Raw genomic sequence first — 26,374 nt, 5'->3', positions numbered from 1 at the left:
CTTGCCTACCACTCTGCTTCCCAGGTGACCACTAACACACTTTCTCTCAAGAAAAATTAATTTGCTCTTTCTAGAGTATTAAAGAAATGGAATCACACAGTATATATGCTTTTTTTTTGGTCTGGCTTCTTTCAACCAGAATAACTGTTTTGAGATTCAATCCATGTGGTTACGTATATGGACAGTTCATTCCTTTGTGTTGTTGAGTACTATTCTATTGTGTGGATTTACCACGCCCTGTCTGTTCACTTGTGGATGGACATTCGGGTTGATTCTAGTTTTGGGATGGAATAAAGCTGCCATGAATGTTCACACATCAATCTTGGTATGACTATAAGCTTTCTTTTTACCAGCGTAATTATGAGGTCGTGTGGTGAGTCTATGTTTGACTTTTTAAGAAACTGCTAAGTTGTTTTCAAAAGTGGTTGTGCCATTTCACATTCCCACCAGTGGGGTAAGAGAGTTCTAGTTGCTCCACATCCTTGCCTACCTTTGATATGGTCAGTTTTCACGATTACAACCATTCTAAGGGGTACACATTATGGATTTAATTTGTACTTCTCTAATGACAAATGATCAGCATCTTAATTATGTACTTTTTTTTTTTTTTTGCCATCCTTGTATCTTTTTTGGTAGACTGCTCAAATTTTGCCCATTTCATTACTGAGTTGTTTGTTTTCTTAGTCTTGGGTTTTGAGAATTCCTCCTATATTACATAATATGTGATGGTGAATCTTGTGTGTCAAGCTGATGGGCTGGTAAAACATTATTTTTGGGTGTGTCTATGAGGGTGTCTCCAGAAGAGATTGGCATTTGAATCAATAGACTCAGTAGAGATCTGCCCTCACTAATGTGCAGGAGAGCATCACCGATTTCAGTGAGGGCCCAAATAGAACAAAAAGGCAGAGGAAGTGCAAGTTACCTTTCTTCTTGAGCTGAGATGTCCATCTTTTCCTGCCTTAGACATTGGAGTTCTTGGTTCCTAGGCCTTCTGACGCAGACTGAATTGCTCTACTAGCTTTCCTGGCTCTCTGGCTTGCAGGAGGCAGGTCACGGGACTTGCTGATTTGAGCTATTTTTTTGTAATAAATCTCTATCTCTCTATCTCTGGTTTCTTTGGAGCACTCTAATACAACATACTTTATCAGATACATGCTTTGTAATTATTTGCCCCCCAGACTTCTCTTCCCATTCTCCTCACAGTATCCTTCAAAGAGTGAAAGTTGTAAATTTTTGTGAAGCCAATTTATAGAATTTATTTTCTTTTTGGGTCATGTTTTTGGTGTCATATATGAGAATTCTTTGCCTAGCCCAAAGGCACAAAGATTTTCTCCTGTTTTCTATATACGTTTTATGATTTTATGTTTAGGTCTATGATCTATTCTTTGTTAATTTTTTTATGTCATGTGAGTTATGGGCTGAAGTACAGTTTTTCCAAATATAGATATCCAGTCGTCAAGAATCTTTTGTTGAGAAGACTATCCTTTCTCCACTGAATTGTCTTGAAACTTTATAAAAAAAATCATTTGACCATATCTATGTGTGTTTATTTCTGCATTCTCTATTCTGGTACATTGATCTACTTGTCTATCTTTATGTGATACCATATTATCATGATTACTGTGGCCCTATAGTATTTTTTTTTAAGATTTTACTTATTTATTTGAGAGAGAGAGAAAGAGAGAGAGAATAAAAGAGAAAGCACAAGCGGGGGGTGGGGGTGCGCAGAGACAGAGGGAGAAGCAGGCACCCTTCTCAGCAGGGAGCCCAACTTGATCCCAGGATCCAGGGATCATGACCTGAGCGGAAGTCAGACACTTAATCAACTGACCCACCCAGGAGCCCCTGTAATAAGTGTTAAAATCAGGTAGTGTTAGCTTTACAACTTTGTTTTTCTGTATCAGAGCCATCGAGGCTATTCTAGATTCTTTGTATTCTTTGAAGTTCAGAATTAGCTTGCTAATCTCTACAGAGAAGAGTCAGATATTGACAGAGATTGTGTTAAATACATAGATCAATTTGTGAAGAGCTGACATCTCAGTAATATTAAGTTTTCTGAGCTGTGAGTAAGGTATATCTTTCCATTCACTAAAGTCTTCACCTGGGGTGGCTCAGTGGTTGAGCATCTGCCTTTGGCTCAGGGCATGATCCCAGGGTCCTGGGATTGAGTCCTGCATCAGGCTCCCCACAGGGAGCCTGCCTCTCCCTCTGCCTGTGTCTCTGCCTCTCTCTCTGTGTCTCTTATGAAAAAATAAATCAAATCTTAAAAAAATTAAGTCTTCACTTCTTTCGGTAGTGTTTCATAGTTTTAAGTGTACAACTCTTGCACATGTTTTGTCAGATTTATCCCAAAGCATTTAATATTTTTTGATGGTACCGTAAATGAGATTTAAAACTATCCCATTTCTGGGTGCCTGGATGGTGTGGTCATTTAAGCACCTGAATCTTGGTTTCAGCTCAGGTTGTGATCTTGGGGTCTTGAAATCAAGCCCCACCTCTGGGTCTGTGCTTAGCACAGAGTTTGCTTAAATTTTTCTTTCCCTCTGCCTCTTCTGACTGTACTCTCTCCCTCTCAAATAAAAAGTCTTTTTTTAAAAAAACGATTTCCTATTGCTTATTGTTACTATATTAAAATACAATTGATTTTTATACATTCACCTAGTACTCTGCAACATTGCTAAGCTCACTTTTTAGTTTCAGCATTTTAATAAATTCTATCTAATTTTCTACATAGGTGATCATGTCATTTTACTTCTTTTCCCATGTGGAGGCTTTAAATTATTTTTCTTGCCTTACTGTACTGGCTAGAATCTCCAATACAATGGTGAATAGAATTGGTAAGAGTATACATCTTTGTCTTGCTTCTGATCTTGGGGAGTAGCTGTAGGTTTTTTGAAGCTATTCTATTTTAGTCAGCTTGGGCTGCTATGACAAAAATGTCACAGACTGGGTGGCTTAAATAACAAAGATTTATTTTCCACATTTCTGGAGTCTGGGAAGTCCAAGATCAAGGCATTGGCCAATTTTATTGCTAGTCAGAGTTTTCCTCCTGGTTTTCAGATGGATGCCTTCTTGCTATATGCAGACACAGTAGAGAGAGAGATATATTAACTCTGATATGTCTCTTCTTATAATTGCACTAACCCCATTTATGAGGGCTCCACCGTCATTACCTAATTACTTCCCAAAGACTCCACCTCCAAATACCAACACATTGGGGATTAGGACTTCAACATGTGAATCTGGAGGAGGACACAAACATTCAGTCTATAACATGTCTTTTTCTAATAAAGAAAGTTCCCTTCTATTCCTAATTTGGAATTTTTATCAGGGACAGATGATAAATCTTGTCAAATATTTTCTATGCATCTATTTAGATGAACTTTTCCTTCCCTTTCCAGTTAGTTAATATGGCAAATAACATTGATTTTCAAATTTTAAACCACCTTTGCGTCCTGGGGATAAATCACACTTGGTCATTATATATTATTCTTCTTTCATATATTGTTGGACTTGATTTGTTAACATTTTGTTTAGAAGTGTTTTATCTATGTTGATGAGGGATATTGGTCTATAGTTTTCTTTTCTTTTTTTAAAAAAATATTTTTATTTAGTTAGTTGAGAGAGAGGGGACTAGCATGAGTGGGGGTAGGGACAGAGGTGAGGGAGAAGCAGACTCCCCACTGAGCAGGGAGCCTGATGTAGGGCTCATCCCAGGATCCTGTGATCATGATCTGAGCCAAAGGCATACACCTTTTTTTAAAAAAAGATTTTATTTATTCATGAAACACAGAGAGAGAGGCAGAGACATAGGCAGAGGCAGAAGCAGGCTCTCTGCAGGGAGCCTGATGCAGGACTCGATTCCTGAGCCCTGGGATCATGACCTGAGCTGAAGGCAGATGTTCAACTACTGAGCCACCCAGGTGTCCCCAAAGGCAGACACTTAACTGACGGAGCCACTCAGGTGCCCCTGGTTTCCTTTTCTTATAATGCCTTTGTCTAGTTTTGGCATCAGGGTCATGCTGGCTTCATAGAATGAGTTGGGAAGTATTCTTTCCTCTTCAATTTTCTTCAAAATTTTGTGTAGGATTGATAGTTCTTAACTTAAATGTTTGGTAGTCTTAATCAGCGAGGCCATCAGGGCCTGGTGATTTCTTTGAAGGAAGATTTCTGACAAAAAATTCAATTTATTTAATAGATATAGGCCTATTAAAGCTATAGATCTATTTAGGTTGGCATGATGTTTGTAAAATTGCATCATTATCTCTTTAATATCTGTAGTATCTGTAGTGATGTCATCACTTTCATTTTATTGGTAATTTACATCTTTTCTCTTTTTCCTGTATCAGCCTATCTAGAGTTTTATCAGTTTTATTTATCTTCTCAAAGAATCAGCTTTTGGTTTCACTGATTTTCTCTCTTTTTTTCTGTTTTCAGATTTCATTGATTTGCATTTTGGTCTTTATTGTTCCCTTTCTTCTTCTTACTTTGAGTGTATTTTGCTCCTCTTTTTCTAGTTTCTAAAGCAGAATAGGAAGTGTTTGGCTTGAAATTTCTCCTCTTTTCTAACATAGACACTTGTGCTATAAATTTCCTCTTATGTACTGCTTTAGTGATGTTCTACGAATTTTGACATGTTATGTTTCATTTTCATTAAGTTCAAAATACTTCAAAATTTTCTTGTTTTTTTTTCTTTGACTCATGGGGTATTAGTCAGGGTTCTCCCAAGAAACAGAACAAACAGGATGCATGTAAATATATATATAAGAGGAGGTTTATTATAGGAATTGGCTCATGCAGTTAGAGGTCAGGAAGTCCCACAATCTGCTTTTTGCAAGCTGGAAAACCAGGAAATCTGGTGATATAATTCAGTCTGAGGCTGAAGGCCTGAGAACTTGGGGTAGGGGAAGTCTGGAGGGTTCGGGCCCCACTGGTACAAGTCCTGGAATCCAAAGGCCTGAGAATCAGGAGCTCTAATGTCTGTCCAATTATCTTTTTAGATAATCTGCATCATACTGAAAAGTCTGAAAAGAAAAAAGCCCTTAAGGAACCACTATTAATTTGTTTTTTCTCTTGAGTGAAGTATGTTCAGATTTTGTCCTCTACTTCAGCAAATTGCCCTGCAATCATCTGTAAATTGCTGGAACTTTGTATGTTAATGCATATCAATGCAGACTGGGCAGAGGGCTGGGGTGAAGAGCATCAGGATACTGTAACCAGGCAATGCAGAGTATGAGCATGATCTATCGGTAATATATAAACCTCTTGAGGCTCTGGAATTTGGAACCAACCACTCAAGGAGATCCTGGATAATTTCAAAAGTAGAGTTTTTATGGGAAATTTTGAGAGAGAGAGAGAGAGAGTGTGTGTGTGTGTGCGCGCGCTTGCGCACATGTGCACACATGCATGCTTACATGCCCTTCCTTTATAACAGACACCGGGGAAAAGAGTCAAGAGACCTCAGTTACAGCTGACAACTATTTATGTCATTAGATTTTATGTGAGCTTGTTAGACACACAGTAAAAACCATCTCAACCACTTATTGTTGAACCTTAGACCAAGCGATAAATGAAGAACAGGGGGAAACAATAAAGAAACGTTTCAAAGAGATACAATGAACCTTTATGTTTGCTCTTGATGGGGAACAAAGATAACCTTCCTAAATACCCCAAATTCTTAGGAAGTAAGTCTTTGGAATCCAGTTCCAAATTATACATAGACAGTGGCAACTACTTCAGGATTTCCTGCTTATATCTCCTTTCTGCAACCAAGTGGAGCAGCCACACTCTGAAAAGCAGGATGGTCAAAGATAATTTAGAATTATGACAAAGAAAAGTTTGTTAAATTTCACACCCTTCAAAGAAAGCAATTTGGAAGTTGTTACCTAGATACTACGCATTCATTGAGTATTGCAATGAAATCACAATGACCAAAATCAATGCTCAAGCCCTAAACTTCCTTAAAAATTGACTTAAAAAGGACAACTGGGTGGTTCAGTATGTTAAGCATCTGACTCCTGATCTCAGCTCAAGTCTTGATATCAGGGTCATGAATTCAAGCCCTGCACTGGGCTCCGCTCTCGACACGGAGCTTTCTTAAACAAACAAACAAACAAACAAACAAGCCCACCATGGACTTAAAAATGCCTGGCCATGTTGTCTCCGTTTGTCACCAAACCAAGGATAATTAACTTGTCCCAGTGATGGAAAATTTAAAGGCTAAAAGCAACAGCTGTACCAAGAACCTCAGGAACAAAAGAAGTTAGTTTCCGCTACTGTTCTTTTTCTAACCATTAGCCAGTATTTATTGAATCAATGTCCATACACTCTCATGTTAGCTTAACTTCTACAAGCCCCAGTTTTTCAGAACCCACTGAAAAGAAAAGAGAACAAAATGCAATGGTATCTCCTTTACATTGGGCATTCTAAATCATTGCTGTCATGTCAATTAATGATAATATATGTAAACCATGTCATAAAAGAGAAGCCATGTGCATAGCAGATCTTTGGAAGGAATGAATGAATTCATAGGCTGGTGAGTTAGTTGCATAGGGATGTACATCACCCAGGGGCCAGGACGTGGGCTCCCCCACATGTTACTCTTTTTTTTTTTAAGATTTTATTTATTTACTTGAGAGAGAGAGAGAGAGAGAACAAAAACGGAGCAGGTCAAAAAGAGATAGAGAAGCAGACTCCCCACTGAGCAGGGAGCCTGACTTGATGCTTCAACCCAGGACCCTGGGATGATGACGTGAGCTGAAGGCAGATGGTCAACCAACTGAGCCACCCAGGCACCCCACCACATGTTACTCTTTAATTTAGGTGGGTGCCATTGGTTGTGGATACCTGTACTTTGGCCCATCATCTCTTCTGTCTTCCCCTGGGTAGTGTGCTCTGGGTTTTTTTTTTTGGAAACCACCTCTCCCTCTCCCTCATATGGTCTGGGTGGAGATGACCCAACTCTAGCTCTCGCTGTGGTCATAAGACCCAGGTCTGTTGCCCCATCTCAGCATTCCAGGCACTGCCACAGAGACTGGTGTGAGGACAGGTATGTGACCTAAGCTGGGCCAACAGAAGTGTTACCTGGGACCTCTGCAGGGGCTGTTTGGAAGGAGGAACTCTCTCTGAGGGGTAGATAGGAAGGCAGAACTGAATCCTGAAGTGGCTGGTGACCATCTTTGCCACCATAATGGGAGAGCCTGCTTGAGAGTGAAATGGACCCAGGAAAATGCAGAGCCAGAGGAAGAAAGAGACTAAGTCCAAAAATTATCATCTGAACTCCTGGACTCAGCCTTGAATTACTATATATCTTGATTGCATATGTTTAAAATTTCCTTTTTTGGGGAGGGTTCTGGATGGCTCAATTGGTTGAGTGTCTGACTCTTGGTCTCAGCTCAGGTCATGATCTCAAGGTGGTGAGATCAAACTCTGTGTTGGGCTCCACTCAGCAGGAAGACTGCTTGAGATTTTCTCTCCCTCTACCCTTCCTCCCACTCATGTGCATGCTCTCTCTCTCTAAAATAAATAAATCTAAAAAAAAAAACATTTTTTTTTGCTTAACTAGTTTGAATTGTATCTTCTATCTTTCGAAGCCAAAAAATCCTGGCCAATAAAAGGAATTCCTAAAGCTGTTCTGCTATGGAGAAATACATGTGTGAGGATTTTTTAAAAAGATTCAATTCTTGATGAGAGAACCAAGGTTTGATGGCCACTGACCTTCTGTTCTCAAATGGGTTTTAGATAAATAATCTCAGCTATTTGTGGTTACTGAATATCCAGGAGCCCTGGTTATGGAGCCCAAGAGGCCTGGGTTCAAATCCCAATTCCACCAATTACTACCAAGTTACTTATCCTCCGATCTTCATTGTTCTTACCTGGAAAAAAGGGGGTAACTGAAAACCAGATTTTGTGAGGATTGTGACTTTCCTTATCATAGTTTGAAATTCTGTATTTATGTGATTATTTGATTCCTGTCTGTAAGAATCAAGTCTATGTTGCACTTTATTTCCTGCTTGGAAAACAGCAGGTGCTTTAAAATTTTTGTTGAATCAATATATAAATAAGTGAAATGAGAAGACCACATAGATAAGTGCTTGGCACATCGCAGATGGGTAGCAAATATTAGTTTCCCTTCTTTGAGGACTGGGGCTCATCAATCCCAGGGCACACAAGGGCCAGGCAGGTAATGAACCTGAAGTATGTTGGCCAGATATGGAATCATGTGTGCCCTGTCTGAATGGGGCACATATTACTTAGCCAGCCAAAGGTTGTCACTTATGAATGTAGACCTAAGTGACCAGGTTCAGATTTTCTTTCAAGAGAAGACCAGATCTATTTTCAAGAGAACGCAGAAATTAGAATATTTTTTTTTAAATTAGAACTTTTAGGTAAAAATTTTAAACATGGGGGCACCTGGGTGGCTCAGTGGTTGGGAGTCTGCCTTTGGCTTAGGTCGTGATCCCAGGGTCCTGGGACTGAGTCCCATATCAGGCTCCCCATAGGGAGCCTGCTTCTCCCTCTGCCTATGTCTCTGCTTTTCTCTCTGTGTCTCTCTTGGATAAATAAATAAAATATATTTTTTAAAGACTTTATTTATTTATTCATGAGAGACACACACACACAGAGAGAGAGAGAGAGAGAGAGAGAGAGGCAGAGACACAGGCAGAGGGAGAAGCAGGCTCCATGCAGGGAGCCTGATGCGGGACTTGATCCTGGAACTCCAGGATCATGCCCTGGGCTGAAGGCAGGCACTAAACTGCTGAGCCACCCAGGGATCTCCTAAATAAATAAAATCTTTAAAAACATTTTAAACATGGGCACAATTAAAGGCGCACACACATACACGGAAAGGCCAACAAAACATATCTGAGGGCTGGATTTAGCTCTTGGGTAACCAGTTCATTACAACTGGGACCTCTGTCCAGTCCATCCTTCCTACAAGAGCTCAGGTCTCAGCCACCAATAACCACGAGACAGTGACCATACTTACCGCCAAGCAACTCAGAACTCTGGTTGGGGACACTGTGAGATGCCTCCTGGAGGACGTAGGTGGATGTGGAGAGGGGAGACGGGCAGATGCTGCTGGCTGGGACGTAAGGAGGGCTGTAGGATGAGCTGTAATACTGGGAATACTGGCTCTGAGGGAAGCCGGGGTAGGAAGTATAGTCCTAGAAAGGGAGACACACAAGGCGCTGAGTGAGGAAGGCTGTCTGGGTGGGGGCCGTCCTGCAGCCCAGTCATAGGCTGACGATGGCAGAGGGCCTTGTGAGGTGGGTCTGCTGTCTATCTCCATCTCTCTCACTAGAATAAAGCTCCAGCAGGGTAGGGACTCTCCCCACATGCAGATCCCAAGACAAGGATGCAAGTGCAAGTATTCGGGAGGTGAAGGAGACACCAGGTGGGAGGTGGGGAAGTGAGACTGCAAAGGGAAGAAGCAAGAGCAGCCAATCTGAGGGCTTCTAAGTGGGGACTGGAGGGAATTCCCCCGGGGAAACACCAGGATGGTATGAAACATACCCTCAGAACGATGTCTCCTAGTGGCAAGGGAGCTGGGGTTGTTCATATACCAACTCCAGCCAGTCTTTGATTGAGAGCTGCTCCCTGGGCTCTTCATTCCCTGGCACTTGCCTTCTGCCCTATGCTCTGATTCTAGGGAAAACCCTCAGCCCGGGGATGCAGAGGTTGCAATCTGGAAGTCAGGGGATGTGGCCCTGTCTGTCAATGTCTGTTTTGATCGCTATTGTATCCCTAGCATCTGAAATCGTGCTGGACACAGAGGGGAACCCAACAAATACTAGAGAGGGGCACCTGGGTGGCTCAGTGGTTGAGCGTCTGCCTTTGGCTCAGGTCATGATTGTGGGGTCCTGGGATTGAGTCCTGCATCAGTCTCCCTGCAAGGAGCCTGCCTCTTCCTCTGCCTGTGTCTTTGCCTCTCTCTGTGTCTCTTATGAATAAATAAATAAAATCTTATAAAAAATAAATACTAGATAAATCAACGAACCAATGAATGAGTGATAGAGACCTCATACGCACAGACCCAGGAGACTAGGTGACATATTAAGTTCATGAGGGGTACAAGTACAGCAGCACCTACACAGCACTAGAGATCCAGAATCTTCTATGGGGAAATCTCAGAGATCAAATCAAGGAATGCCAATCCCTTTTTTTTTTTTTTTTTAATCAAGCTTTGCTTAAACCAGCCACATACTCCAGCTGTCCCATGATAGTCATTGTTCCAAATACTCTGTCCCACCATCATCATAAACCAGTGCTTCTCAACCCTGCAAGGACTCACAGAATTTCAGCTTCCTGGTCACTGCCCCGGCCCTAGAGAACTATAATTTCTGGGGGTGGCATTTAGGGAAATCTCTGCTTTTGACAAGCTCCTATTGGTGAAATGGGCAGAGCGAGGAACCACACCTTAAAAGGAACTGCTGTATTTACGAGTATTTTATCCAGGTCCACAGTATACTGGAAATTATACGGAAATACAGAAACAATCTTCCAAGATTTAAATCACTTAGATTCTTTAGCTCACTGAAGAAGAAACAGTGAATTCCTCATATTTAAATGTGTTAAATACGCCACCCACTCTGTGGTAGTTTTGTTTTAATGTTAGCCTGAAAGCATGTTCACCTTTTGTTCTGAAATAATTTTAGACTTCATAGAAGAGGTGCACAAATAGGACAGAGTTCCCATGCTCTCATTCTTAATTTGCTCTCTAAGTGAAAGCAAGACAATCAAACCATCTTTACAGGGTTGACCTGGTGTCATTTAACAAGCATTTATAAAGCCCCCGCTGTGTGCTGGGCCCTCGGCACTGGAATGCAGAGGTGAAGATGATGGATTCTCATGCTTGAGAAGGTCACGGCTGGTGAGCGAGCACACGCATTTGCATTCATACATTCTAGATTCAACAGTCAATGGGTGTCTTGGGCTCAGGTCAAGACATAATCTGTGATATCGCCTATGTCACCTTGGAAACCCGCCAGTAATTTCAATTTCTCTGCCTCTACACTGTTTCTTTCTGATGGCCTTTTGCACAGTCGGACTCCTATGGTCTCTAAACCCAGGGAATAAGAGACAGCATTTCTGCGGGGGGTGTGGGCGGGAGTGGGCTCTCAGGGTGTCCTGATTTAGGGAAAGAACAGGGAAAACAGGTGATGGGGGAGTGACACCTACCTGGTGCACACTTCCGAATCCGGCTGCGTTGGTCAGGCCATTTGCTCCTTGGTAGATCCCTGCTGTGCCTGCAGGAAGGAGGGACAGGTACAGATGAGGTTTCTTACAGTCGGAGAGGGATGAGGAGGAGAAAGATTCGGCAGACAGGTGGGCTCTGAGGACTGAAAGGCTGGAACAGGAGGCAACCTGAGACCCTGGCAAGCTGCCAAATCTCTCTGAGCCTCAGTTCTGTCAATTGATGAATGAAATAAGTAACTCCTTCATCAAAGGATTGTGCTGAGCAATAAATGAGACAGTGCATACAATACAGGTTCTGGTTCTCAATGATCATGTTTAAAAAATATTTATTTAAAACATTGTGGTAAATGTACATGACATAAAACTTTACCATTTTAACTATTTCTAAGTGTACAGTATAGTGGCATTTGGTATATTCACATTGTTCTGCAACCTTCACCGCCGTCCATGCCCAGAGTTTTTTTCATCTTGAAAAACTAAGGTCGTGTCCCCATTAAATGATACCTCCCCATTCCTCCCCTTCCTCCACCCCCAGCACCCACCCTTCTCCTGTCTTTATGATCCTACTACTCTAGGATCCTTGAATAACTGGAATCATGTAGCATCTGACTTTTGGGACTAGCTTATTTTATTTAGCATCATGTCTCCAAGGTTCGTCCATGTTGTGGCACGTGCCGGAATTTCCTTCCTTTTTAAAGCTGAGTGACATTCCATTGTACTGTATACCATATTTTGTTTATAATTCTTCTGTTGGTGGGCACTTGGATTGCTTCCATTTTTTGGCTGCCGTGAATAATGCTATGAACATGTGGGTACAAATGCCTCTTTAGGGAGAAGCCTCGAACACTGTTACTGGGAATGCAAGCTGGTGCAGCCACTCTGGAAAACAGTATGAAGGTGCCTCAAAAAGTTGATAATAGAGCTACCCTATGACCCAGCAAGTGCGCTACTGGGTATTTACCCCAAAGATACAAATGTAGTGATCCCAAGGAGCACCTGCACCCCAATGTTTATGGCAGCGATATATATATATATATTACTCAGCCATCAAAAAATGAAATCTTGCCATTTGTAATGACATCGATGGAACTAAGTGAAATAAGTCAATCAGAGAAAGATAATTATCATATGATTTCACTCATATGTGGAATTTAAGAAACAAAACAGAGGATAGTAGGGGAAGAGAGGGAAAATAGAAGAAGACGAAATCAGAGAGGGAGACAGACCATAAGGGACTCTTTACCATAGAAAACACACTGAGGGTTCCTGGAGGGGAGGAGGGGGGGATGGGGTAACTGGGTGATGGACATTAAGGAGGGCATGGAATGTAATGAGCACTGGGTGTTAGATAATATTGATGAATCACAGGCCTCTACCTCTGAAACCAATAATCCATAATATGTTAATTAATTGAATGCAGATTAAAAAAGAACAATTATAAAAATCCCCAAAACTCCACAATGCCTCTTTCAGATCCTGATTTCAATTTTTTTTAGGTTTACACCCAGAAGCAGAATTACTAGATCATATGAAAATTTGCTTTTTAATTTTTTGAGGAACTACCATACTGTCGTCCATAGTGGTTCCATCATTTTACATTCCCTTGAACACAGCACAGGGTTCCAAATTCTCCACATGCTCATCAACCCACTCACTCACTCTTCCTTCCTTCCTTCTTTTCTTCCTCTTTCTCTCTCTTCCTTTTCTCCTTTTTCTTTCTCTCTCTCTTCCTTTCTTTTTTTGACAGTAGCTATTCTAAGGGGTGCACGGTGGTAAATAAATAAACCAAATGGTAGTAAGCTGAATAAATGCACAAAAGGACTTTTGTTCCTGAACATCAGTTGCTCCATCTATAAAATGGCAATAAAAATGATACTTCTATTACTACTAGAAAACGCTATTTAGTGAATGAATAAGTAAGTGGTGAATGGGGTGTCATTTAAAACAAGGTGGTCGGGACACCTGGGTGGCTCAGCAGTTGAGTGCCTGCCTTTGGCCCAGGGCGTGATCCTAGAGTCCCCGGATCGAGTCCCACATTGGGCTCCCTGCATGGAGCCTGCTTCTCTCTGCCTGTGTCTCTGCCTCTCTCTGGATCTCTCATGAATGAATAAATAAATAAATAAAATCTTAAAAAAAAATACAAGGTGGTCAGGCAAGGCCTTTCTGAGAGGACACTGGAGCCAAGACATGCCAGCGTTGGACACAGCCTGGGGGACGAGTGTTCACGAACACTGGGTGCAACAAATCCTAACACAGAGATTCGCTTGGCAGGTAAGAGAAAGAGAGGAAAGTCCAGTGAGGCAGGAGCCCAGAAGGGGAAGAGGGTGGCTACAGGAATGACAATGGTGAACTTGCGTGTGTCGGGTGCTATTCTGAGCTTTTCCTGGACAAAGTGAGGCACAGAAAATTTAAGTGACGTGCCCAAGGCAGCACAGAGAGTGGGTGACAGCTGTTGGGGCTGGCCCTAGACAGTCTGACTTGAGTTTTCCATACCCCTCTATGCTGCTATTGCTGATGCTTTTTCAAACTGCTTTTCTGGGGGGATATAGCTTATATACTATAAAATTCCTCTCTGGGGCAGCTGGATGAGTTTTAAAGTAATTGATACAACTGTGCACCTGTTACCACAATGCAGTTTTAGAACATTTCCATCATCCCCAAAATTCCCTTACGCCCCTCTGCCATCAACCCCCATCTCCAGCATCAGGTAGCCACAGATCTACTGCTGATTCTAGAGTTTTGCCTTTTCTAGACGTTTCTGAGCGGTGTGAATGCACCACATCCAGTTGGGACTATTCCAGATAAAGAGTTGCATATAGTTGTATGCAGTAAACATTTGCATACTAGTCCTTGTGTGGATATATGTTTTCATTCCCCACGGGCAGATCCCAAGGAGTAGGACTGTGGAATAGTGTGACAAGAGTATGTTTTACTTTTTTTGTTTTTGTTTTTGAGTATGTTTTACTTTTTAAAGAGATGGTCAAAGGGTCTTCCAAAGTGGCTGTGTCATTTCACATACCTACTAACAGTGTGAGACTTCTGATTTCTTTAGCACTTGGTAATTTCAGTCTTTTTGATCATAGCCACTCTAGTAGGTGTAGAGTAGTACTATTTCCTTGTGGTTTTAGGCATTTGTCCAATGACTAATCATGTTGGGAATCTTTTCATGTGCTTATCAGCCATTTATGTATCTTTTTAGAAAAAGACCTATTCAAGTCTTTAGCCCATTAAACAAGAAAGTTAGGTATGTCTTCTTAAAACTTAGTTGTAAGAGTTCCTTATATATTCCGGACACAAGTCCTTTATCTGATACCAATATGCAAATATTACCTCCAAGTCTATAGCTTATCTTTTCATTTTCTTAATGGTGTCTTTTGAAGAGCAGAACCTTTTTTAAAAAAATCAAAATCCTCCTTACGGATCTTGCTTTTACTGCTTCACCCAAGGTCAGATTATTTCCTATGTTTTCATCCAGAAATTTCATAGTTTTAGCTCTAGGATCAAATGTAAGTTAATTTTGCGTGTATGGTGTGAGGTAAGGGTCTAGATGAATCTTTTGCATATGAATATCTAGTTGTTCCAGCACCACTATAGAAAGTTTATCCTTTGCCTCACTGAATTACTTGGTACCTTTGCCAGAAATTAATTGATGATTAATGTGAAATCTTCTTTCTGGACTCTGTTCCACTGATATATCTGGAATATATCTATATACCATTTCCATCCTGACCTGATTACTGCAGCTTTATTGTAAGTTCTGAAATCAGGTAGCATGAGTTCTCCAATTTTGTTCTTCTTTTTCAAGATTGTTTTGGCTTCTATGTATAAACTTGGTATTTACATTTCAACTTTAGAATAAGCTTGTTGATTTCTGTTGGCCACAAGGAAGAGGCACGACATTTTTCAACCCAGAATCCTACATCCAGAGAAAATATCCTTCAGGAATGAAGGGAAAATGAAGACACTCTCAAATGAAGGAAAACTAAGAAAATCTGTCACAGCAAACTCTGAAAAGATGGGGACAGGAAGTTCTTGAAACAGAGAGTTTAAAGAAGACTCCCGGAACATCAGAAAAGAAGAAAAAAAAAGAAAAAAGTAAAAATATGGGTAAATAAAGTCTCTCTGTATAGTAATGCCAATCAACTCAATATGCTGTTAGGTTTATAAAAGTTTGCTATCAAATTTTAGGAATTTTTTCAAATGTGTTTTATAATTATATAAACTATTTAAATGGCTCCAGAGTCAAATCTACAGAATAAACTATACCCATATCCAGGGGTAAGAAGGATATGTGCTGGGCACTGGGAAGGGTTCTGTAATGCCCGCTGGGGAGAGGTGGGGGCCAAGGAAGGCTTCCTGGAAGAAGTGAAACCTAAAGTAATCTCTGAAGAATGAGTTAGAGCCAGCCAGGTGAAGAGAAGAACCAGGAACATGGCCACACCTGGGCGTCCTCTCTTGTTCTCTCCCTTACATGGAGTCTTGTCCAAGGACCAGAAACCATGGAATTTGTCCATAATCATGTGGCACACTGAGATCCCATTCTGTCCTCAATGGCCTGTCCAGACAGGTCCACAGAAGGTCCAGGCTAGCCTCTCCATTGCAAATAATTTTTTTGGGTCATGGTTACCATGGTGACTCTACCCGCTAAAGTTTAGGAACACACCTGCCCTAGGAAGACTCCTGCCTGCAGTGTTTTCTGTTCTGATTTCTCTTTTCTTTTGTGTCAACCTTCTGAATGACAACTTAGGGCAGGTTTGAAAACAAATAGGCCACAGTCTCTTCTCTAGGTATTCTTTCTCCCAAACAGCCTCTTGTTTGTTTTTGTTTTGTGACCCAGGGGCATCTGAAGAATGGACAGCTGAACAAACTGCAGTGTGCCGAGGGCAGTCCCAGAGCCCCTGCAGGGAGAAATCCATCCCATGCCTTAGAGGACCCCCAGAGAATGGGGGAGTGTGGCCCCAGAAATCTTGTGCCACAATATGTGGTCTCTGGAGGGCTTTCCAAATGGACCACCGTGAGCTGGAATGTTAAACACCGAGTTCTTGCCTCCATCTGGCTGGTGGAGTGCCCACGGGAGGGTGGGGGAAGGCAAGGGTGAGATGAGGAAAACAGGTCCTGCTAGGGGTCCCCCAATATCCATGCACCCCTATTGTCTTGTGTCAACAGAATCTCTGCTCTTAGGCTGGGCACATGCCTTATTAGAATAAATACTACCTTTCCCAGCTTCCCTTGTGGATGGTGTGGCTGTGTGAGGAGTTCTAGACAAGGGGAGGGTAATAAATTAAAGTGTGCAATTTCCTGATTATGCCCTTTCCCTGCAAAATTGGGTCACATTGGATCCCACGGCTGAGCATCAAGATAAAAGGAGCTTGCACCTCTGCCACATTTGCAGACCAGAACCACCATATCAGCAAAACAATGTTCAAGTGACTATTCATCCATTGATTCAACCGTACATTTCCTAGCGAAATGTATGACCATGTCAGGTGCTGTTGTGGATATGGAGGGGAGTAAAGGATTGATGATTAATTCAGGGAGAAGATAGAACACAATCTAGTAGATAGATCCTTGGAAGGTTAAGATAATTTCAGATCAGGGGATCCCTGGGTGGCTCAGCGGCTTGGCGCCTGCCTTTGGCCCAGGGCGCAATCCTGGAGTCCTGGGATCGAGTCCCGCATCGGGCTCCCAGCATGGAGCCTGCTTCTCCCCTGCCTGTGTCTCTGCCTCTCTCTCTCTCTCTGTATTTATCATGAATAAATAAATAAATAAATAAATAAATAAATATTTAAAAAAAGATAATTCCAGATCAAAATGCAGTGATGCATTAGCACAGCACTCCTGAACTGTGTTTTGTGGACTAGAACCTGCCCACAGACTGTTCTTGATAAGGTGAGTATAGAAATTGAGAGATGGCGTATGGGAATGTCTCCTGTCTGCTGAATCCGAGACTAGAAAATCAGGACTTGTAATCTGTGTGTCTTTTAAAAAGTAGCATTGTTTCTCAATGTTTTTCTTTTCATGATTGCCTCATCCTTTTTGATATTTTTCCTCTACTTATTACTTCTATCAAATTCTAATATTATAGGCAATTGCATATCTGTTTAGGTATTCATGTATATTTGTGCTTAATAAAAAAGAGTGAGATGTTTTTGTCCCCACTCTGAGGATCATTTTTTGCTCCCTTTGGGTGATATTGCCCACAAACAGAATGTAAGTTTAGAGATTCGTTTTTATTGTATTTTACACTAAATGAAGGAAAACCCCCTGGTCCTTCACCACAGTGAACACATAAAGTCCTAGGTGGTACAGCACCTGGAGGGGGGCCTTGGTGCCAAGCAAATATATCCTTGGCATTGCATGATATTACATACAGCGACTTGTTCAATGCTGCTGACCCCCCCACTCCCCGAGGTAGTTAGAGTCATGTGGTTTACAGAAACGTGGTGTTACGAAAGTTCCATGGCTTGTCCAATGGTGTCTGAGCTATGGCTGACTGGGTTGGGCATAAAAAACCAAAACCTAGGCAGCCCCCGTGGCTTAGCGGTTTAGCGCCACCTTCAGCCCAGGGCTGAAGATTCTGGATACCCCGGATCGAGTCCCATGTCAGGCTCCCTGCATGGAGCCTGCTTCTCCCTCTGCCTCTCTCTCTCTGTCTGTCTGTCTGTCTCTCTCTCTCTGTCTCTAATAAATAAATAAAATCTTAAAAAAGTCCTCACAAAATGGAAAATAACAAGTGTTGGTGAGGATGTGGAAAAACTGGAAACCTGGCACATGGCGGGTAGGAGCGTAAGATACACAGCCCCGTGGAAGAGGATTTGCTGATGCCTCACAAAGGGACACACAAAATTACGATATGACCCAGCAATTCCCCGTCTGGGGACATACCCCAAAGACTTGAAAACAGATGTTCAAACAAAAACCTGTACACAAATGTTCCTAGCAGCACTATTCACAATAGCCAAAAGGCAGACCATGCCGAATGTCTATCAGCTAATAAATGGCTAAAAGAATGTGGCCAATCCATATGATGGAACATTATTCAGCTGTAAAAAGGAATGGAGTCTTGATGCATGCTCCATGTGGATGAGCGTCGGAAACACTGTTAGTGAAAAGAGCTAGACATCAAAGATCACATACTACCTGATTTCCATTTATAGGAGAGGTCCCAAATAGGCCAATCCACAGAGACGGAAGTAGACTAAGGGCTGCTGGGGGCAGGGATGAATTAGGAGTGACAGCTTCATGGGTGAAGAACTTGGGGTCCCTTTGGGGTGAGAAGAACATCTTGGAATTGGACAGGAGTGGTGGTCGCACAACACTGTGAATGCACTAAATGCCGCAAAATGGTTACTATTATATTATGCGAATTTGATCTCCATTAAAAATAAAACAAAGCTGCTGCTTCTACTGCCTCCCAGCACCAGCCACAGCCGGTCTCCCAGGCAAGAGTAAAGGAAGGGTATGGGGAGGCCCAGAAAGTTCAGGACCCCTCCCTCTGACACACTCCTAGATGCTCCTTGAGCCCAGAGAAGAGGTGATACCTGCGTCTCTGGGATTCCTTGTGCCCACCCCGGGTTCAGGGACCCAAGCCTGTCCTGATCTCTCCGGCACCAACCTCACGTTCTCTTCTCATCTTTTTCTTTCCCTTCGTTGCACGTATCCTGGCTTCATCTAACCAGGCTGCGAGGTTCCCTGCAGAAGGCTCTTCTGAATTGGAGGGCAAGACAAGCTGGGCCTGGCTTCCCCAGGCCACATGTGCCACTTTCTGAGGTCACAAAGCAGCTCTCCTGTGCAGGGGCCGCTTACCGTATGGGTGGCATTTGGGATCTTTCAGACTCCGTCAGTGTGCAAAGATCCATCTTCCTTTATTACTGTTGTCAGGAGGCCCTGGGCCCCCGGGGGGACGCACCCCACGGAAACTGGGAAGCGAGCATGTTGGCTGCACTGATACTGGCACAGGATGCTGAGCCTTCCCATCTGCCCCACGAAGTGGGGACCTGCATCAAAGTGGCGGTGCCTGCCCGGATTCTGGAGAACTCCCGGCCAACCCAGCGCCAGATGTGCCAGCAGATTTTTTTTTTTTTTACACAGCAAATTAGACAACTGTGAATCCTATTGATACAGAGATGTTTAATGGAGAGATACTAGGGAAAACCCTGAGAGGCGTGTGCCTTCTGGACACTTCTCCTCAATTTCACTGCAGAGAAAGCTCTCCCACGGTGCTCCGAGGGGGATGATCCGACTTCAGTGTTCCTTCCTCCACTTGCCATATCTCAAGTGAGAGGTGGGAAGCCATCCTGGGATCCGGGGAGGAAGGCAAGCACGTCAGGGCAATTGAGGCTTCTCCTCCCAGGCACATCAGGGTCCTGGGTTCTGAGCTGGGATGCACAGGTGGGCAGAAGAAATAACAGGAATCTGTTATCCCAGCTCTTGTGTTCTAAAGTTTAAGCCCTGGAGTCTGGGATTTGAGGTGCAGGCTAATGCTTCTCGAAATGTCAGCGGAGGATGAGTTTTTAACATAGATATGGTTGCACAACCAGCATGCAACTCACGCCACATGCAATTCACCGCGTGGTAACACAACTCCCCAACGGGTCTGCATCCTGTGCTGAGATGAGCCAGGGATTGTGTGCCTGGCCGCTGGGGTAGAATTTAGTCTTGAACTGCTGGTGGAAAGTTTCTCTCTCTTGCTCTCAGTACAGAGGCCAGTGAGTTTGTGGACTGGCCCCAGTTCCTGGGCCAACTGGGAATTAGATTGATGTAGGCAAACTGGCTTAACAAATACATAGGAAGAAAGATTCTCTTGGGATGGGCAATTCTTCTGGCTAGAGAAATGGGGTAGGGCAAGAGGGAAGGCAAGGAGGTGGGCAGGGAAAGAAAAGGAGAATGAGCAGGGAGTCTCGGGGCAGAGGGATTCTCTGTACCCACACACAGGTGCTGAGAAAGCAGCACGCTCCCTCTCCATAGGAAGGGGCTGTGTGGGCTGAGTCTGAGATAGGCAGCTCTCAGAACCTTCCAGGTCCAACAGGAGAGGGAGGTGAGGGAAGGAGCTGCTGCAGCCATGTGGTAAATGGCAACTGACACACAGCATCAGTGTTGGGAAACAGTAGGGGGTGGTTGGGGATTGTGGCCAACTGGAACACACACCTTTTTGTTTTTAAAGATTTTATTTTTAAGTAGTCTCTATACCTGAGATGGGGTCCAAACTCATGTTCCACTGACTGAGCCAGCCAGGCGCCCCTGGAATGCACAGTTTTATCTAAAGGGGCAGCAGTTTGTGGCACACACTGTTGGCCCTCCCCTCCCCCCACAACACACACAAGCATTCCCAGTTCATGTCTCCTTGCCAGCTTCTTTCCTTGCTTTCCCAGCTCCCCTTGCAGTTCTGGGATGGCTACGTGATCTATTTCTGGCCAAGGGGCTTCTGGGAAAGACCTTCCTTTTGTCCCCCTGTCATCTGCTTCCCTGGATTATGTAAGGATGTGATGCCTGGAGTTACAGCAGCCATCCTGGGACATGAGGCTATGAACATGAAAGCATAAGGCCCACAGGCTGAGCCTGAAGGAGCGGAAGGATAAACAGAACCTGGTCCTTGAAGATATAAAATGAGCTGCCAAACCAATCTTTGGGTCAGACTTCTTGCTAAATACACAATAAACGTCATTATGATTTAAGCCAATACAAGTTGGCTTTTTTGTTACTCACAGCCCAAAGCATTCCTGACTGATACAATGCTGCTCAGCTCCAGCCGACCTCTGTCACCTAGGAGTGTGAGCCTAATGTAGCCAGGGCTTCTGATCTTTCAAAAGAAGTGAAAAATCTAGGTTCACATATGAAATGTCTCAATGTTTATATGTAGGCAACAAATATAAATTACTTGGGGCCCAAACAAAACAAAACACCAAACAAAAACATATTTGCAGGGGATGTGGCCTGTGGGTTTCCAGTCTGTGACCTCTGGTCTCGGAAAACAGAACAATGAAACATTCTTGTGCCCGCAGAGTGGCAAAGACACCGCGATGAAGAGCCCCCAACTGGAAGGAGCCTCACGGCCCAAGAGGGTGGACAAGTCAGCAGCAGCCTGCGTCTCAGTGAAGGGAGGATGATGAGCCCCTGACACTGTAACACACCGGCATGGGGTGAGATGCCAGAACCGTGGCCAAAATTCTGGAGAATTTGGGGAAAGCCTTGAAAGACTACAATGAAACTTTCTCGCCGGCCCAGGGGAACGGTAGCTCAAAGTAGAAATCAGGTGAAAGGCTGGAAAAAAGTCAGATCCACTCTTTACCCCCTTGTGCTTGCAGATCGAGATTTATACCTTCTATGCCAGACATGGTTTATGTCCCTGGAACTGTGCCTCCACCAATGTCAGGGAGCCTGTGTGGACAGTCACCGACGTCAGCCCCATCCCCTTTTGTTGTCCTGCAAAATGCTGGGTGCTAAGTGTTGAGTGAATTCAAGTTCATGACTCCTTTTCCACACTAGCGCACCCAAGACCTCTCTTTTTAAAAAATTTGTTTCCTTTCATTCCCTGTCACTTTGTGGGCAATAACTCTAGCGTGTCTGACGTATATCCTATTGTTTCTATGTGTTCCTGCAAAAGTGCACCAGGCTCTGTGGGCAGGTACATAATTTTTGTGAATTCTGTGTTACATTTCCCATGATTTCTTGTTTTCTTTTCTCCGCGCCCCCTCATCAGTACGTTCTTAAGACCCGTCTATATTGCTTGTGTGGGTACATCCTGTTTTTTCTGTTTCATTATATTTCGTGTGGTTTCCCTGTTTTTTTTTTTTTTTTTTTTTTCATCTGACATTGAGTTCTTGGGTTCTGTTCACATGGCTGGAGGCACCTTTCACCTGCTGCCCTGGCGACTGGTCAGCCTTTCCTGCTGCACATCCTTGGTATCTCCTGCTCCTCCCTGGGGACGGTACCCAGGGCACCTCCATCTCCACCGGCCACAGCACTGCAGGCACAAATACCCTTGGACTGTCCCCGTGTAGCGCCTGTGTGTGAGTCTCCTTGGGATGCATCCCCAGGAGTGGGGTGGCTGGTCCCAAAGTCCTAAGACCTGGTCTCCCTGAGGGCTGGGTGAGAGCTCCTGGTGGCAGGTGCATGTTCCCATGGCCAGTGCCCATGGTCCCTATCCCTGCATCCCCACCAACAGCTGGCATAACCCTACTTGCTAAGTATTGCTATCCTAATAGGACTGATGTGATATCCAGACTAGTCTTTAATTCACATTTAATTCACATTTCTCTGCTTACCGGTGACTCTGCACGTCCTTCTGGATCCCCTCTCCTTCCAAGGAATGGTGACAGTCACCATGAAAACCACTCCTCCTTTTCTTGGGCTCAACTCAGCTTTAACTGAACCCAAGCCCTTGGAAACCTCTCAGTTACTGGCATTAGCCCTTGGACAAATGATAATAAAATAATAATGGGTGCCACTTACTGGCCACTTCCTTCCCCCGGGCTAGTCATTGTACAAGCAGTATCTTGCTTCATCTAGACCACAACCCTAGGAAGTTGGTCCTAGTAGGAAACGGCGGAGCGGAGTTCAAGCCCAGGTCGGCCTGACCCCGAAACCCCGGCGCCCAGCCAGTGTGTGGCCCTGCCTTCCCAGCAGCTGTGGGACACGGCACAGGTCACTGCCTGCCTCAGTTGGCCCGCCAACCTGGTTTCCCTGTCACCACAGGCTTGACAGGCCACCCCCAGTGGCCCAAAGGAGGCTGCACGGATAATCCTAGTGAAAAGCAGCTACTTGTCTGTGTTACTTGCTTTGGAGTCCATCCTACGATTTCTCTCTCTACAGCAAAGGGACCAACTGTTCCAGGTCCACAGTGACCTCAAGAATAAGTACTCGTTCATCTCGATTAAGTCTTACTGAGGCCAGTGTTCAAATAAAATTGCCGAAAACACACCCAGGACAGGAAGCGAAAAGACCTGGATGTATAATGGGGGGTGATACAAAAAGTTTGTCTGCGGGAAACGTGTAAAATGGAAAAGCCACAGGTAGATAGAGGGGAGTGAGTCCCACCCATTCAACACCCATGGCCCAGGTTCCAGAAAGGGACAAATCACGGATCTCCACAGGGTGATGTCTCTGCTTTTTTTCTTTGCCCAGAATACAGGGTGGTGAAGGCAAAGCCCTGGCTCGACCTGGCGAGCTCTGGCCCTGCCCTTTACCTATTGTGTTCATTCAGGTGTTCGCTCATTTGCTCAGTAAATATTTGCTGACTGCCCAGTGTGTGCTAAGATCTTTCTTCTGAGAAAGAGCTAGGTCCTATCTTCTTGGATCTTAGTGCCTGGGGGTGGGAGGGGCGGGGGGAGAGGACAACAGAGAATCCATGCATATTGTTTATTTGCCCTGGTGACTATGGACAGTAGTTGAAAAGTTCTAAGCCTCAGGTTCCCCATCTGCAAAATGGAACTAAGCATAGTTTATTAGGTGGTTTATTATGAGCATACGGCATATCAAAGGCAGAGCCCACACAGAGTATGTTCAGTAAATGGAAGCTGGGATTATTATTCTTTGTGTGTTAATAATCACCACTGAAGAGGTCAACAATGTGAGCTAGTATTCCAGTGATCCGCCAATTTTTTAAAAAAATATTTGGGGGAATAAAAACATCCGGAGAAGGTTAAAAACACACACATACACACACAACAATTTGAATAGGGCCAAGCAGAAGATTCCAGATGAAAACAAAAGATCTGGGGGATCCAGATTGAGCTTTCAGCTCTAAGACCAACACGGACACAGGGTCCAAATGCCAGGGAGGGAGGCATCCATATTCATTTTGCTGGCACGGAGTCATCTAGTCTATTTTGCCATCTTGAAAAAATCCAACTATGCACCCCGAGCCTGTCCTCCTGCATCTTGGCGGCACATGGAGTCCAGCCCACATCTGTGTTTAATCAAATCAGTTGCTAAATGTCACAATGGCCTCATTCACAGGTAGCATAAAGCATATTTAACTGGCAATAAAACAATCCACATTCCTGAGAATGCCATTTCAGATAGGCGGCCCTGTCACTGCATCTCTGCCACACGAGTAGGAATGATGTCGGGGCAGAGATGGGGAGAAGGCCAAGAAGGGCCACAGTGCTGCCAAGGAGACGTTACCACCTGTGGATCCATCCATATGTGCTGGGCTGGAAAAGAGCCGCCACGCAGTGCCAGCTGAGAAAAGGCACGTGGCAACCGTGAGCGTGCTCCAGACTAAACATCGCTATTTGTTTGTGGCAGTAATGCAGAGGATTGATAGAGGTGGAGGGCTTCTTAGAGGAGGTGGCGATCAAGTAGAGGCTACATGGTTGGGAAGGAGCCTGCCACGTGAAGATCTGGGGAACGAGCGTTTCACGTTGGGGGCAACAACAAAATGCAAAGGCCCTGAGGAATGGAGAGATGGGGGTACAGTACGCATGATGAGGTCAGAGAGGTCTACGCGGGGCTTGGTTGCGGGGAGGTCACAGTGAGGCACTGGCATTTATTTCTGACTTGTGGTGGGAAGCCTCACATGGAGAGTCTTCTGCAGAGGAGTGACATGACTTGATACAACATGGGAAAGGATCAACTAACTGGATGACTTCGCTCAGTGTGGCAGAAACAGATCAGAGGGTCACAGTGGATCCCAAGACCGAGTGCACTATTCTCACGGCCAACGATCTCCTCTGGAGGGGTGGTCGGGAGTGGTAGCCCATACAGATCAGGGCTTCTGACACAAGTTACACATGTCAGAGAGAGATTTTCACCCATCTGGTGCCCAGGGAAGGCAGCAAGGTTATTAGGCATACTTTATAGGGCCCTGGTGGAAATTCAGAGGTGATGGAGCATGTGATGCAACCTGGACTGATCAGTGCGTCACATTCCCTTGACCATAAAGATTGCTTTAGGGGTATGCATTTCAACTAAGCAGACCCAAACGAGAAGACTTTGCCAGATGCTGTAAAGGGGCGGGAGGTGCTGCTGCCACTTGGCCACAAGGCCAAGCACCCGGCATTTACACAGCTGCCCTCCTCCCCGAAGAGATAATACACCCATATTTCACTGACCAGATGTGCAGAAAAATCTCTGCTGAAAGAACTGATGGATGACTGAATCATCACCCTTGGTGCTCCTCCCCTCTCATCCAGCTAAATACCATCACCAACTTCCGTGAACAGGGCCCCTGAAAACCCTGCAAGTCACTACCTCCATCTCCGCCCCCCTCTATCATTTCTTTGCTTGGAGACCACCTTCCTTCCCCACTGATTTTCCTTCATCGGCCCTGACCCTGGCTCAGTCGGCTTTCCTCACAGCCTCCGAGAGGTCTTTTCCAGATACTCATGACCTCCTTGGCTCCTCTGTGCATTTATAACCCCTCACGGGGTCCACAGGACGGTGTGACCTGCCTCTTCTCTGACCTCACTAGGCCCCATTGTTTGGCCCTGTTAGACATTGATCTTTTGTGTCCCCCACAAAAGGCATACTCAAGTCCTACCCCAGTACCTATGGCTGTGACTTACTGGAAATAGGGTCAGAAGTCATCAGGTTCAGATGAGGTCATGCTGGATCAGGGTGGGCCCTCACCCAGTGACTGGCGTTTTCGTAAAAAAGAAAGAAGTTTGGATGCAGACACCAAGGGAAGAACACCAGGTAAAGACAGGGGCAGGGATGCGCCTATAAGCCAAGGACTGCCAGCCACCACCAGGAGCTGGGAAAGAGGCAAGGAACAGATTCCCCCTCTGAGCCACCAGAAGGAACCACACCTGATGCCACCTTGAGTTTGGACTTCTGACTTCCAGAACTGTAAGAGGATACATTCCTGTCGTTTTCAACCACCTGGTGTGTGGTGCTTCTGTTACAGCAGCCCTAGCAAATCAACACCCCCATTCACCTTTGCAACCTTCCAGCCACCTGACCATCTAGGACAGCATTTATTTATTTATTTATTTATTTATTTATTTATTTATTTATTTATTTATTTATCTATCTATCTATCTATTTATTTATTTAAAAATTGTATTTATTTATTTATGAGAGACTCACAGAGAGAGGCAGAGATATAGGCAGGGGGAGAAGCAGGCTCCCTGTGGGGAGCCCAATGCGGGACTTGATCCCAGACCCTGGGATCATGCCCTGAGCTGAAGGCAGATGCTCAACCGCTGAGCCACCCAGGCGTCCCGACGAGGAC

General features: G+C 44.3%; 1 protein-coding gene across 3 annotated transcripts in view; it reads right to left on the bottom strand.

Moving 5' to 3' along the window:
- Positions 1–26,374, bottom strand: part of EYA2 (EYA transcriptional coactivator and phosphatase 2) — a 261,463-nt gene that overhangs the window by 88,916 nt on the left and 146,173 nt on the right. For all 3 annotated transcript variants that reach the window (XM_077873457.1, XM_077873456.1, XM_077873458.1), the window contains 2 exons: positions 11,182–11,249; positions 8,990–9,167 (listed from right to left, as the gene is read on the bottom strand). In XM_077873457.1, the coding sequence (XP_077729583.1) occupies positions 8,990–9,167; positions 11,182–11,249 (246 nt within the window). The remainder of the gene's footprint in view (positions 1–8,989; positions 9,168–11,181; positions 11,250–26,374) is intronic.

The sequence above is a fragment of the Canis aureus genome, chromosome 26 (genome assembly GCF_053574225.1).
Source record: "Canis aureus isolate CA01 chromosome 26, VMU_Caureus_v.1.0, whole genome shotgun sequence".
Taxonomy (NCBI): domain Eukaryota; kingdom Metazoa; phylum Chordata; class Mammalia; order Carnivora; family Canidae; genus Canis; species Canis aureus.
The sequence above is the reverse complement of the archived record's forward strand: the minus strand, read 5'-3'. Positions and strand labels throughout refer to the sequence as shown.